This window comes from Lepidothrix coronata, unplaced genomic scaffold, assembly GCF_001604755.1.
Source record: "Lepidothrix coronata isolate B3197 unplaced genomic scaffold, Lepidothrix_coronata-1.0 Scaffold112, whole genome shotgun sequence".
Classification (NCBI taxonomy): Eukaryota; Metazoa; Chordata; class Aves; order Passeriformes; family Pipridae; genus Lepidothrix; species Lepidothrix coronata.
In genome coordinates, this window is record NW_016690292.1 from 882937 (window position 1) to 898203 (window position 15267).

Sequence of the window (15267 nt, forward strand, 5' to 3'; positions counted from 1 at the left end):
TGCCAGTGGTGGGGAATGAGCTGCTGTCGGCAGGTGCGCACGACCCTCCTCGTTGTCAGCTGGAAAACCTCTCCAAGAGCACGGTGCTTCACTGCTCTGGTGGGCACACATGGAGCACTTTCATGGAAATGACGTGCAAAAAGCACCTTTGTTCAGTACGTGCTTTTATTCTCAACTGTCTTTGAGGGCTTCTCGTGCAGCAGGGACAAGTATAGGACTCCTGAGGAAGGGAAAGATTTTGAAGCTTTGCCTGAAAAGTGTTAGAGAAGTTGAGAAGAGTGTTTGAGAAATCGAGTAAGACTACAGAGAGCAATTAAAGATTGGAGAGATTTTTTTTCTTTTCAAAAAAGCTAGCTTACATTTTCATTCCAAGCCTTCATCTATATCTCCAAAGGGAGAACCCTTCTCTCCTCAAGGACTATGTCACTAAAATGTTAGCTGGCCTAACCACAGATAACTTGCATGTTTCCATAGTAATGACACTCTGTAGAGCTTTATATTACAGTTTGCAGGGTATCTACTGTACATCAACCTTTTTGAAGCTGAGTAAGTGTCTTGGAAATCCTCTGATCTGTTTTCTGCTTGTCACAATGTGGAGGGAGAGTAGATTGAGTGCATCAGAAAGAAGGCTAGTAAACAAGCTTGTGGAAGTGCTGAGGGACTTAAAATTGACTTTATCAGAGTACTTGGTAGTTGTGATTATTTTTAACAGTAAGGTAGAGTTAATGCTGCATTTAAACCTGCTATGCTTTTAAGTATCTGGCCTGCAGCTCTTGAAAGATACTGGAAGAAATAAGTTGTGGAGTCATTCTTAGGCTAAGTGGCATCTGCCTTAAAACTGAAAATCGGAGTTTAATTAACTGGCAGGTTGATTTTGCACACAAATACTGCAGCCAGAGAAGAAACAGGCTTCTTGACTGGATGCTGTGTGGGATGTAGCACATGGAGACCCAAGGCATTCTTCTTTTTTCGTTCCTGAATTAGTGCCATTGAAATCCCTCACACGTAGGGCTCAGTGGCTCTTATATCATGTAAACTTGTAAAATTTTTTATTCAAAACCCAACTGGGGAAAGGGTGTATCTCATGGAAGTCACGGTCTGCTTCGCCGAAGTTAAATTCGGGTTTAATGTAGCCTACGACTTTTTACGAGAGACTCTAAAAGAAATACAGCGGCGCTAAACTTCAGATACTTGCCAGCTTTCTCAGTTGTCCTGGTGTTGGAGGTGGTTTGAATTTCAGGGAATCAAGTCAGTTACGTCTTGAGCTGCCTTTTCAAAAGAAGAGTTCTACGCAGTCAAGAAAGCACCACAAAACTACCTGGGCAGAGCCTGATCAGTGGTCTTCCCTCTGCCCGGGCCTGCGCGGCCGCTCGGCGGAGCAGCTCAGCTGAAGGTACCTGCTGGAGCAGCCCTCGGTTCCTGACGTCAGCAACATCCGATCCCGTGCCCCAACCACATTGGCTGCCATCGCTTCCACTCCATCACCAGCTCCTTTTTATTTCCCCCTCCTAAGTGACACCGAGCTGGGATTGGGATTTAGTTTCCCCAGGCAGCCTAGCTTGAGCTAGGAAGAGAGAACTAGAGTTGCTAAAGAAATTAAAACCAGATATGCCCATAAATGCGTGAGGGAGAGACAGTCTGTTCTCACTGCTGCGTGCCAGGCGGTCGCTGAGGGCTGAACCTGATCCTTGGAATGTGCTCATACGGGAGTGGAAGGGTCCAGCTGAGCTGTCACCTTTTGGGATTTGGAAAGATCCATGCTCTAAAGCTGTCTTAGGGACATGGCAGGGGAAGGATGCTTGTGTATCTGCTGCTAACAGCAAGTTCCTTATTAGAACGGATAGATCCGTTGTGCTGTTAATCACTTGTGATCAATGTTCGTTCTCTCCCAGGAAAAAGGGAGGCAAGAAACCATCAGGATCGTTCACTTTAATCAGAGCTTGTTTTGAGATAAAGTAAGATTGTGCCTGTGGCTAGATCAGAATTGGGCTCAGTGACATGGAAAGAAACACGGCTGCTCTTGAAAGCATTTCTGTTGACTTCAAGCCAGCCTTATTTTACTTCACTCTAGGATTTTAGCTCTCTAATGTTCATCTAGTAAACTGGATTATTTTGAATTTAAATCAAAATCTGTGGACTCTCTGAGACTCTCTGTAGCTTCTCCTAGAAACATCACAAGATTTCTCCTAGCAGGGTTGTTAGTACTGTCTAGGTACTAGTAAAAACTATTTTAGGATGCCTCTTTCAACAACCCATCGGGCCAGTGTTATGAGAGCAGCAGTGCAGTGATGCTGTTCTGTTGCAGTAGACTTGCCATGCTGTTACGGAATATTCCCCTTGTGGCATCCAGGGTCTGGTCTGTGAGGTTTAAACTACCTTTGTGTCAGTTCTCCATTTGTGCAGGACTGCAGTACATGGGCTGAAATGGTAGCCATGAAATGCTGAAATGGATGGGCATGTTGGTCTACGGGGTAAAGCAATAGCAGGGGCCTGGTTCTGTATCCAGTACAGGGGGAAATCTCAAAGACCTCTAAGTATTGAAAGTAAAGAATTAGATACATAGCTCTCTGGAAACAGGATCCACCCTTGCAAATAGTTTTGTATTTTTGAAATGTGCAAGCTATTAAAAAGCATTTTTCAAAAGTCTATTGTGTAAAGGACTGGCTTCCATGAGTCAGGTTTTACAGGAAACGGTCCAAGCCTTATTCTTCTCCCTGAAAGAATTTCCTTCCAGTTTTCTCATGCAGGGTGAAGTTCTGCAGACATCCCCCTGATAGTGAGAACTGGTACCTGCCTACTAGAGGGAAGGAGAAGCTCCCACCTGTAGTAGGGACACTTGGTGTAATGTCTAGTGCTCTGTGTCCAAACTCCTGTTCCCTACCTTTCTTCTCTTTGTTACTTTGCTTTTCTATGCCCTGTGCTTTGGAGTGAGGCCTAACAAAGCTGCTAAATAATTCCACAGTATATAAAGGAGCAAGACTTAATCTTACAAGGAGGGCTAGAGAAGTATTCAAGTACTCTAGAGAATACTTGAAAGCCTCTTCTGGAAAGCTCCTATTACCAGTGTAAAACAGGCTTTTACACTGTAAAATACCTTGAAGTTTTTGATATGTCCAAGCCTTAATTTGAAAGACCCAGTGAAATAATTGCTGGTGCTGGTACCGTTTCCTAAGAACTCTCTGCATTGTTGTATGGTTTTTAGGTGAATCTTCACATGCTTGTTAAAGACTCAGAATCTACACAAGATTCTCAAGTAGATCAGAACATCTACAGGTTTTCTGAAATTGGATTAGCTGCCCTGTGCAGACACCGATGAGACTCAGAACTGCTGAGACTCTGCTATCCCAGACGTGAGGTGGGGAGGAGGGAGGACCTGAAGACATTTTCTAATTCAGGAACTTTCAATGGGGGAGATGGAACAGCACAGTGAATACAATTGACTCTACAGGCTTAGCCTGGATGTACGTTCCTGTGACCCTGGATGGGGCTGAGACCTTCAAGCAAAGTAGGGTTAGAACCGTGTCTTGCTCTTAACGGTGCTTTGTACAAACACTTGTAGTAGCTGAGCTAGGAATAACCGAAGCTTCCTAACCAGGAAGCTACTTCACTGAATCCGAAGGTTTTCACCTTCCTTTTACAACAAGAGGTGTTATTGCCTCACTGGATGTGTGCACACCTGAGAGTTCCCAGCTCACCCCATAAAAAGAACCTGTATGCTACGGTTTAATGCTCAGTCCCACAGAATGAATGCTGCTATCTGAATCAGGTGTTTGGTCAGCAACCCCAGGGTGCAAACGTCTGGGTCAAGGTTCAGGTTTAGTTTAGATTGGCTCAATTAAAGCATCTACTGGTTTGTCTGAGAACAGTGAAGTTACTGTGTTGGATATCCAACATGAAATGGTGTTTGGAACTGCAGTTGGAAGCCTGTTTTCTCTTCTTTAATGTGGGAGGTGTGGCTCGGAGGTGAGCAGATGGATGGTGCCAAGTAGCACACCTCTCAGCACTGAGCCATTCCATGCTGAAGCTAGAGATCAAAATCTTCTTTCTGCTCCCTTTATTTGTATTTCTGCCTGTACACTGGGATTGTGTGCATCTGAAAGATGGCTGTTGTCAGTGTGTCAGGCCTGCTCGCTGATGCTTGTGTAATCTGATGGTGAGGGCACAGGGCTGGGAGCACAGATGTTCAGGGTCTGGCTTGAAAATGTGCTAGAAGCAAATCAATGTGTGTAGTTGCTTTCTTACTCTGAATTCAAATGTGACCTGTCCCTCTCTAAAACAGTCTCATGAAATGCCTAAAAAATGCCTGAGTTTCAGTGGCAATGTTTGTGATGAAGCATTCAGCACCTGCAAAGCAGGGGCCTAAATGACAAACCTAATATGAAACATGAACTTTGGGTCTTTGATGGATATGCCAGTGTTTTTCCCTCTGAAGAAGAGTTTACCTGTTTGCTCTTGTGAGTTGACATAAGGACTGGTGATGCCTGAGCAACTGGAGTTTTTCCACAGTGGTGCCCAGTGCTCTCCAGGCTGTGGCTTTCAAACACAATACACCTTTGTCATTTGTTTGGAGCTTTAGGCGGCACCTGCCCTTGTAGTTGTGCCTGTGCCAGTCTTCCTTTTAACAAAAACTCATGTTTCCTCATGCTCCTTCCTTTTCTCCTCCATCCAGCAAGTGTTTAGTTTGATGCTAGGAAATCTGGGATCACAGTGGAACTGCTTACTTCAGAATTCCTCTAAAATTACGAATTCCATTTGATTTGAGAGAGCTTGAAAGCCAAGTTCAAGATGCACATTTTCTCTCATTTTTTTAGTGTCAGATTTCATTAGGAGTTTAGTGATTATCTTCTCCTATTTACCTTTTGTTCATCTGTTTTTAATTTTCAGCTCTTCCTCCAAAGCCCCCCAAACCAATGACTCCAGTCAATACGAATGGAATAAAGGACAATTCCAGCTTCTCTCTGCAGGAAGCAGAATGGTACTGGGGGGACATCTCAAGGTAAGCAATACTGCTAGACTATATTAATTGAAATGTATTAATATATATTGTTAAAAACAGATCAAGCCAGCTACAATTCAAGATAAAAAGAACATGCCTATTTCAGGCAGCATTTTACAGGAGGGGAACACTTCAGGACTTTACTTGGCAAAGCACCTAAGTGAAACTATTCAACTGGATTGAGGACATTTAAGTTGTTGCTCTTCTGGTGCAGATATTGCCAGTCTTGGTGACACTTATTTTTGGCTTTCTAAATTTGTCCAGATAAACAGTCTTTAAAAAGGAGAAAAATCTGAATCTGCTATCTAATAAGGTGTTGTAAGCATACAGTGCTGGAATGCATGCAGGTCAGCGAAGTTTCAGTATAAAAATAAAACTTTAGAATAAAAGGAATTGCATTTTTAGTTTTGGCTTCTTTAACATTAGTTTAAAATTGCATCTGTATTAATTTCTATTACATGGTGATATAAAAAATAGCTCTTAAAAACGCTAACCCTCACCAGCTATACTGAGCAGATGATAGAAACACGTATCAAATAAATTAAGCTTTACCTCTTAAGAAAACCTCTTTCTATGCACTTGAGAAAATAGATGGCTTGGGTTACGTTCAGAAAACTAAGGACTAGTTTTTATATACTTGCATAAAAGAACTGAAGTGTTCAGTCATCTCTTTCCCTCTTAAGGCACTTCTGAAGAGTCTAGAATTTGGAACTGTAAGAGGAAAGGTGAGCGTGCTGGGAGTGTGATCAGGAATTGCTCAAACTTGTGCACATAATACTCTGAAGCACTTTGGCAGACAGAGGCAAGAAGAGCGTGTTTTCCACATTAACTTATTGGCGTTCTGAGAAGGGAAATAAAGTCTTCATATCTTTATTGTACCACCCTTATCTCTTTATAAAGTAAACCCGCAGAGATCTTGCCTTTGAAGGGCCTCAGCAGAGATATTTTTCTGTTAATTTTAAATCGAAGCAGAGTGGCAAAAAGTGATCGCAAAGCCCACTAGACACAGTTTATTTAAAACTGCTCGATATTGGTATCAGTTTATTGACTGTGGATTTGCTCCTCAATCAACAGTGCACAGGATGGCAGGAGCTAATGCACTGCAAATCTCACTGGAGTGGCTTTATTAGATTAAAACGTGATACACGTGCATGTAAAGATGGAATTGTTTATGACCTTAATTTGGCAGCCAGCAGGTATGGGCTGCATTGGGCTATCATGGCAGGAGCAATGTTCTTCAGTCAAGAACTTGTGCTGGAAATTTTGTCACGAGCTCCAGGGTGCAACCTGCAGGCACAAGCCCAAACCCATGGATCGTATCTATCAATTCAAAAAGAGAGTTGTTTGGGTTAACTGGGTCCAATCTGTAAAATGGTCAGAGTAAGTGGATATGCACATGAAACTTCACAGGAGTCAGTTTTACTAACAGAATCGTTTTCATGTAGCTAAATCAGAGCTAGGGCTATTCTGTAAGAATATTTTTGTTCCTTAGTATTTGAGCAAAAAAGCCGCTGTTGATTTTGCTTTGTAAGATTCAACTAAGCTTCATACAGCACTTAGACAACGTTGAGGCTACCTGAGAAACTTTAGTTTCCAAATGATTGTATTAAAAAGTGCTTAGTACTTCTAAAAGCTTTGAGGGAGCTGTTATGAAGTGAGATACATAATCTGGGTGAAATGCTCAAACCTGGCAAGATGCTTATCTCTTCAGCTGAAATAATTTTCTTAATGCTTACAGGTACTCACTTTCACTACAAGATTTCTTGGTTTAGCTTAAAGCTCTGGACTGGGTGTCCTTTTGTCTCAGTTGTAAATAAGGAAGAGTTGCCCTGAAGCTGGAAAGGTTGTAGAGCTTTAAAACGGCTGTAAATAAGATCAGAGTTAAGCCAATAAAGAGCCTCTTGAGACTAAAACTGTGCTAAACTTTAGGCACCTTTGAGCTGTGATGTTAGAGGCCATCTCTTAAGGGGTCAGGACTGGCTTCTCAAAGGGCACCTGTTTTAGTGTGGACTTTAAAACCTGAGCAGATTACAGGGAAAGGTTATGAACTGAGTCACAGCTGCTACTGTTGTTTAAACAGAGACTTCTCTCTAAGTGGCAGTTGACTGTAGCTGCTTTTCTTTAGTACAGCTACACAGGTTGAGACTTGTTTTAGATGCCCTAAAAGACTGGAGAGCCCGGACGTCAAAGAAGATTGAACTCTATGCATGCTGGCGTTACTGACTCCAATGTTTTACCTATGGCAAAGATGATCATGTCCTTAGTGCTTCTAATTTTGCCTCCCTTTCCATTCTTCAGGGAAGAAGTAAATGACAAATTACGAGACATGCCAGACGGAACATTCCTGGTGCGCGACGCATCAACCAAGATGCAGGGAGACTACACTCTGACCTTACGGTGAGCACCGAGCACTAGCAGCCCACACAGTGAGACCCTGAGTAGCTGTTGCTATACCAGTGACAGCCATGGCTGTGTAAAGCTCATGTGGCTTGAGAGAAGTTCCCAGGACTGCACATCACAGAATAAGCAAATAAATAAGCCAGGTCCGACAGTCAGTTTTGTTCTGTGCGTTGAATCCTGTCCCTCACTAAACAGTACTGTAAGGATCTGCGTGTGGATGAAATGGGACTTGGGGAGGAGAGCTGCTCAGAAGTGCTTCATAGTTTCAGATCATCATCACCATGGCTAGGCTTCGCGAACAAAGATTTGGGAAAGGCTCTATCCACAGAGTTTCAGAACTGCTAAGGTAAAAGGTATTTGTAAGCTAGGGCTTTGATTAATGGGAGAGTGTTGAATATCTCATCAGTCTACAGCTGTAGAAACCCAAGTACAGTGTCTTTGTAAAAGGAGTGTCTTGTGCTTTCTGATCTATCGTTTAGGAAATATTGAATTGGAGCCATGTTCTTTTTTTAAAAGAACAATGTATATTAATACATTTCAATTAAAATTGTCTGCGAGTGGAAGGTTTCCCAGAGCTGCCCCAGCCCTGTCTGCTGCAGTTAGGCAGCAGACCTCATGTGACTGGCTCTGGTGCCTTGCCCAGCCTGCCCAGCCACTTGCCTCTGCCAGGCTCCCAAGACTGGTTGTTAGAGACAAGCAGGTGAGGCACATAAGCGACTGCCTCTGTAGCACACCTTTGGGAGTTACTGTGATATAGCAGGTATTTGATCTTGCCATGAAATCCCATTGCCTTAATAGCAGGTTTGACCCCAAGGGTGTAGTTAAAATTCTGCTTTAACTTCTGCCTTAAAGTTCACGCCATGTGCACTAAGGTTTGGCGTGGTTTTATTTTGCCGAAATCAGATGTCTTTAGGAACCAGAATTGTGAGTGCAGGAAGGACAGGACAGTGTCTAAACAGTCTGTTGGTGGAAAAAAAGGAAGAAATAAGTGCTAAATTTGTGGAAACCACTAGAACATATAAATCTGGGTAACATAAAGTCCTAAACTTACAGCCATCTCATAATCCTCAAAGGATTTTGTTTAGGTTCAGGTATCCTGTATTAGCATCCATAACTCAAAAGACTTGTTAATAATTGTATAAATCTATACTCAGTTGTATACTATTAGTGACCCCAAATTGCACGGAATTGTGGGTTTAGGTTTTCTTATGGCTCCTTTATTCAGCCTTCAGCATCCTCTTTTTCCCTTGCACAACTTCTGGCAAAGCTTGGACTTAAATACCATAAGCTGGCTTCAGAATGAACACATAGGAAGAGATTTACTTTGGGCTTTGCTCCTGTTCAAATAATCTGATGATAATTTCTGTGTGTATTGACTCTTAAACTACTTAATACTGCTACTGTGTAAAGAATCACCATGAAGGCCACTTGCCCAGGAATTTCGCTGGTGTCTTTGTTAGCAGCCCTAGTGTTGAAGAGGGATGGGAGTGACACAGTAAAACCTCTGTGCCTTACAGGAAGGGTGGCAACAATAAGCTGATAAAGATCTATCATCGGGATGGAAAGTATGGCTTCTCCGACCCACTGACGTTTAATTCAGTTGTGGAACTCATTAACCACTACCGCAATGAGTCTCTCGCTCAGTACAACCCGAAGCTCGATGTGAAGTTGATGTATCCAGTGTCCCGGTACCAGCAGGTAAGATCTCTGTCAGACCCCAGTACCTATTAGGGCAGACAAGAACAAAAATAATTTTGTTTTCCTTCTATGAATAGCCTGATTTTTTTTTTCTTTCTTTTCTTTTTTTTTTTTTTTTGAATACGGAAAAACTAAAAAGGTGGAGTTTTCACATTTGGCCTCACTTGGGTCTTTCAAATTTTCTAGCCATTTGAGCTGCTTCATTTTATCAAGTTTCTGGTCTCCATCTGAGCAGCCATCAGGCAGCAGAGAAGAGAAGAGAAACCCTGGCATGCAGCAGCTGAACCTCTGAGAAGCCTTTTTATTTCCCCCTGGACCCTTGTGGACCCACCAGGCACTGTTCTAGGCAGCGTTAACCTTGAAGTACATATGACCCATGCAGATGCTCACTCTCTGCATAGACATCTAAATTTTTCAAGAACATTTTTTTAACTTTTATTCAGTAGCTTGAGATATTTTCCTGCATTAAGGAAAAAGAACTACAGAGCTTTTGGGAAAAAAAAACAAAACAAACAAACAACCCTCTGATCTCTAGCTTCAGATTCCAAGTAATGTGCTTCCTTCTTTCTTGAATAGGGGATAGCAATTCTGAAAGTAAGGTATGGTGTCTTTTTGGAAGCTTAGTATTTGGCATAGGTCTTGGTGTCCTATAGTTCCAGTTCCTACTGTCTGTAAACTGTGGAATGTGTTGCACGAAGGAAGGGGGATTTAGAGACAGCGTTCTCTAGAAACTGGATTATAAACATGATGCTAATATCTGTAAAATGCAAATGTGCATAAGTGGACAAATGAATACTCTTAAGGAAAAGCTGCTTTGCTTGAAGACTTAATAGCTCTTTGTATGCACAGGATCAGTTGGTGAAAGAAGATAATATAGATGCAGTAGGTAAAAAACTTCAAGAATACCATGCTCAGTATCAGGAAAAGAGCAAAGAGTACGACAAATTGTATGAAGAGTATACCAGAACATCACAGGTTGGTTCTTCTTTGGCTGTTTGTTGAGTCTGTTTCTTGTTGTTTAAAAAGTAAAGAAAATTGTTTTAACCTGTTATGGCTAATAAAGGCAGTCCATAGCCAGAAAATACAAGGAAAAAAATTAGTAAATTGTGGAATAGAGCAAGGTAGTTTCAGAGGTGATGGAAAGAGTGAATATTGCTCTTGCTGATAGTCCTAGAGGCGTGGTGTGGGGCAAGGAAAAAAGAGGAGCTGAGCTTCCAAGTATAAGGTAAAGCTGTGGAGAAGGCCAACACCTAGAAGCTTTACACTGCAGACTTCTTCCCTGGCTGCTGAGTATTTCCAGCTGCTGTATTCTGCAGTGAGAATTGTAGAGGGGTTTGTCCAGGTTTTTTGTGGAGTCACGTGCGAGTCAGTTACCAGATATTATGCATTAAGGAAGTGTGAATACGATATTTGGACTGCTTCTTGTAAAATAAGATAGTTCATATATGGGGAGGAGGTTTGCTGGCAGTCTTCCTGAAAGCTAAGATGGAAAATATGACTAAAATATTTGAGGGGTTTGCAGCCTAATAGAGAGCACTGTGTAGAGGAGGAGGGTAGACTTACAGAGAGTAAGTCTGCCCTGTTATTCCCTGACTCTACTTGGACAATTGACTAAATTTAAAACTGATTAATTTCATTTTGACTTAGTGGGGGGAGAAAAGATGGTCTTCTTAGTTCAGGGAATATACTTGGGTCTTGCTTTGTTGTCTGTATTATGGACAAATGATGAAGGACTCTTTCCTTACATAGGAAATCCAGATGAAGAGGACTGCAATCGAAGCATTTAATGAAACTATTAAGATATTTGAGGAGCAGTGCCACTCACAAGAGCGATACAGCAAAGAGTACATTGAGCGATTCCGCAGGGAGGGGAATGACAAAGAAATTGAACGGTGAGCTCAGGCTGTGTTTGCTTCCCTGGCAAAACTAGTGTCCACATGGACACTGCCATTAAAGCATCATATAAACCACTTGGTAACTCAGTGCCTTCTCCAGTAAAGCTCTCTTCTGTCAAGGAATTGCATTGTAGATAGCAGAGGTGAGAGATCTCTGGATTGGTCTTGCTCTTAACTTCAGTAAATCAAGGTACTGTGATGAGGACCAGGAAAGAATTAGGAAATAATAATTTAATTTGCTTCTTCCACTTCTGTTTGGATTTGCTCAGAACGTAATTCAGAAAAATCTTTACTTTTCAAGTGTGAAATGTACATAGATCTGGTGAATCTCATAGTCCATACTCAGTTTTAGTCATTTTCAAAGAAGATTGTATTTAACAGCTGTCATCTAACAAATTCAGTAAGGACCTCATTTGAAACTACTTTTCTGTGAGGGTACTAGCAGAAAAAGCTGTATCTGGGCCTTTGAAGAAATGCCAGATATAATGCCTAACTTTTCATAGTGTTTTTTGAACCATGTAGGGCAACCTTAAGGAGATCTTTAAACTAAGAACAGTTACCTGTAACAATCTTACTGTACAACTGTGGTGCTTCATTCTGAAAGAAGATCAATTAACAGGGGAAATATGTAATTCTCCTGAGTTATACCAAACCTGCAAACTAGTCTTGAAAGAAGAGACAGGCAGCATTACTTCCTGGTAGCTCTTGATAGTAATTGAAGTCTGCATTTGAAATCTTGCTAGTCCTGATACCTACAGTGGGATTGCATAATTGATATTACAAAGTGAATCTGACAGTGAAGGAGGAATCTGTTCTTGCTTACCCTCCTTTAGATAATTTGTTCCTGCATCTCTGCCAGGAAGAAGTATATTAAGGTAAACTGAAGGTTGTAGGCCCTCTGGCAAGAGGTCTTTTCTGTCACTCTTACAGTAGTTTTCATGTGAAGATGAGGCAGTCAAAGGGAGGAGCTGCTGTTATGGTAGTTCTTGTGATACTCTTCTGTAAGTGCTACCAGTCCTAGACTGAAGTTGACCTCTTCTCTCCAATATTGTACTTGTTTTCAGGATAATGATGAACTATGAAAAATTAAAATCCCGCCTGGGTGAGATCCATGACAGTAAAATGCGCCTGGAACAAGACTTGAAGAAACAAGCTCTGGACAACAGGGAGACTGATAAGAAAATGAACAGCATCAAGCCTGACCTAATTCAGCTCCGCAAAATCAGAGATCAGTATCTTGTGTAAGTAAGCCTGACCCGTACCTCAGAATAGTGTCTCTGATGAACCTGATTAATGACTGTTTCCATCAGGATAATGAGAGTTTAATTTTCTTTTCATAACCAAAGTTCTGTGAGTGCTAAGGTGCTACTTTCTGGCATGGGATATTGGAATATTGGTTGACTTCTTCATGGCTTCATTATTTAAAGAGCCAGCCACAAATAGGTGCACATTCTGCAACTCTTGTACATAAAAATTTTAAAATAAATGAGTTATAAACAAAATCTGTGCCTGCTAGTACGACAGAGATTAATACTACTTTTGTTAGGTGTGTCAGATGTTGCTCATAGCCACACTTGATTTCACCAACACTCCTGTTATCCAGCTCCTAATGTCCTTGAGTTAGGCACAGACTGTTTCTTTGTGGTACCTTGTGTCTGAGCTTCAGCTTGCTTAGTAAGAAAACCCATACACGTACTCTGAAGTAATGTATTAATGCTCTCTTCTTCTGGCAGATGGCTCAATCACAAAGGGGTGAGACAGAAGCGAATAAACGACTGGCTGGGGATCAAAAATGAAAATATTGATGAGTAAGTGTCACTATACATATGATTTTGTTGAGAAGTGTTCCATCTATGAACGTTTTCTCTTGTGGGGTTTGGTAACAAAAAACACCAGTTTTTCAGTAAAGGACTGGAGAAAAAAGGAGAAAGTCTCTAGGGGAACTTGATGTCATATGAAGGAGCAACTCTCCTGAAACATTTAGGATTAAAAAAAGTTGAAACAATGAAGTTCTAAGTGGAAGCCTTTAATATACATCCATTAGGAGCCTGACCTCCCAGTTTGGGCAATTCTGGCATTTCTTTGCATGACTCTGCAAAAATAAATAACTCTACTTACCAACTCCTTTGCTGATCACTGGTTAATTTCTCTTTCAGCACATACTTTATGAATGAAGAAGATGAAAACCTGCCACATCATGATGAGAAAACTTGGTTTGTTGGAGATCTCAACCGTATCCAAGCAGAAGACTTGCTCTGTGGGAAACCTGATGGAGCATTTTTAATTCGCGAGAGTAGCAAGAAAGGATGTTACGCTTGTTCTGTGGTGTAAGTCTGTTTTCCTTTTTGTTCTAACTACTCAATACATAAATCTCTACCAAAGCTCTTTATTTTGGAGAACAAAAGCCAGGCCTAGCTTAGGCCTACCCATTGGAATGTGTTTGCAGGAAGACCGGCATGGTATAAGCTTTGTAACAAAAATGTGCTTTGAACGTGGAATAACTGTAGTCCTGCAGTCTCTGTTTTTGCCACAGTAGTTAATACAAAATTCTGAAGTATCCCAACTTGAAGCTCTACAGTCTATAAGTAAGTTAACTCTGAATTCTACCGTATTCCTGCTAAAGGACACATGGGAAGAAATAAAACACGACTGTAAAGGTGTGACATCTTCTGTTCTCATTTTCAGACACACCCAACTCTGAATCTTTCTCTTGTATGTTTAAGATAATGGTGATGCTTCAGAGGAGGCATTATGTGTGAGCCATAGTTTTTATGACATTCACACAGCCTTGCATTGATTTCTTGTATCTCACTTCATTTTATGCTGGTGTAATGGAGGTCAGAAATACTGATTCCATTATCTAAAAATCCTCCAAGCCCGTTCTGGAGTGCAAAATGGCTCCCGCTGATTTATTTCCCATGAGGTTAATTGCTTCTGAACGCAGGTCCGAGAAATGAATACATGAAGGTAAAGCACCTCAAGGTAGCTGAATACTGTAGTATCTGCTCTGTTCAATGTGCTGTTTATCACAGGCACTGTAGCGATGGGTTCCTCAGATGCTTTCTCTTGGTCGGTATCCCGCTGCAAGCTCACAAAGGGATGGCATAATGTAACCTGTCCCTACATGTGACTCGGATTGTAACAGGCTCCAGTACAGGGGTTACATAATACTCGATCTTTCTGGCAGATAAGTTTTTGTAGCAGCTCTGGAAATGCTGCGTTCCAGTAGCTGCTTTGCCAAGTTAGAGACTCGGTCGCTATGGCTTCAGATAATGAATCAGCTTGAATCCATCCCGTGCTTAACATTAAAAAATGCACACTGAAGGTTAGTGCTGTATTTCATGGAGTACTTTGTAGGTCCTGAGAATTTGTGGATTTTGGCTTCTTTGCTTAGTGGAAAGGTTTCTAGGTAAGTTAAGCACAAAGTCATTGCTGACTTCGGGTGCTTGTCTTCTTGGTTAAGCTCTTGACTTTTTTTTTTCCAAGGAACATTTGGAGAACAATGCAGTAGGGAATTGTACTGCTGGGATGGAAGAGGCCTCTTATGTGGATTATTATGCAAGAGTGTTTAATCGCATGCCCTGAAGCACTGTTTCTTCACAGACTGTATTAATCTCCTCTACTTGCATCTACTGGGTCCTCCATTATGTAATTTAGTGACTGGCGGGGCTGCTGCATTAGTTAATTGTTAATGGACTGTCACTTTGGGTTTGTCCTTTGATGTTAAGCTCTCCTCTTTCCTTTCCTTGCAGAGCTGATGGAGAGGTGAAACACTGTGTGATCTACAGCACTCCGAGAGGTTACGGGTTTGCAGAACCGTACAACCTGTACAGCACACTTAAGGATTTGGTTCTTCATTACCAGCAGACATCCCTTGTCCAACACAATGATTCCCTAAATGTCAGGCTTGCCTATCCTGTCTACGCACAGATGCCCCCCTCTCTCTGCAGGTAAATTTTGGGGAGGAGGAAAGCGTTGGCTATCTTGGATTCTTTTCTACGATTTTTATTAGAACTCGGAGGGCATTCTTTCTCCTTAGACTGCTTGTTTTGCACAAGAAGTGATTCTGTGAATGTGAATCAAAAAGAGGCCTAGCAGCAACAAGACGACAACTTGGGTGTAGGTGTCCTGGTGCTACCTTAAAAGCTCAGCTGTGCTTTTACACCAATACTTTTGTTTCCTTATGAGGGGAATAAACTCAACGCAACGCATACAAAAATACTGGAAGCAAAGCATCATCTTACGGAGAAAATTTTTTGCCAGGCACCTTCAGTGGAA

The 15267-nt window shown here is 41.7% G+C and overlaps 1 protein-coding gene across 2 annotated transcripts in view; it reads left to right on the top strand.

The window, feature by feature from the left end:
- The window catches only part of PIK3R3 (phosphoinositide-3-kinase regulatory subunit 3), a 76913-nt gene that overhangs the window by 54769 nt on the left and 6877 nt on the right, over nt 1–15267 (top strand). For both annotated transcript variants that reach the window (XM_017824615.1, XM_017824616.1), the window contains 9 exons: nt 4885–4996; nt 7295–7393; nt 8914–9094; nt 9944–10069; nt 10844–10986; nt 12054–12230; nt 12723–12797; nt 13146–13316; nt 14742–14939. In XM_017824615.1, the coding sequence (XP_017680104.1) occupies nt 4885–4996; nt 7295–7393; nt 8914–9094; nt 9944–10069; nt 10844–10986; nt 12054–12230; nt 12723–12797; nt 13146–13316; nt 14742–14939 (1282 nt within the window). The remainder of the gene's footprint in view (nt 1–4884; nt 4997–7294; nt 7394–8913; nt 9095–9943; nt 10070–10843; nt 10987–12053; nt 12231–12722; nt 12798–13145; nt 13317–14741; nt 14940–15267) is intronic.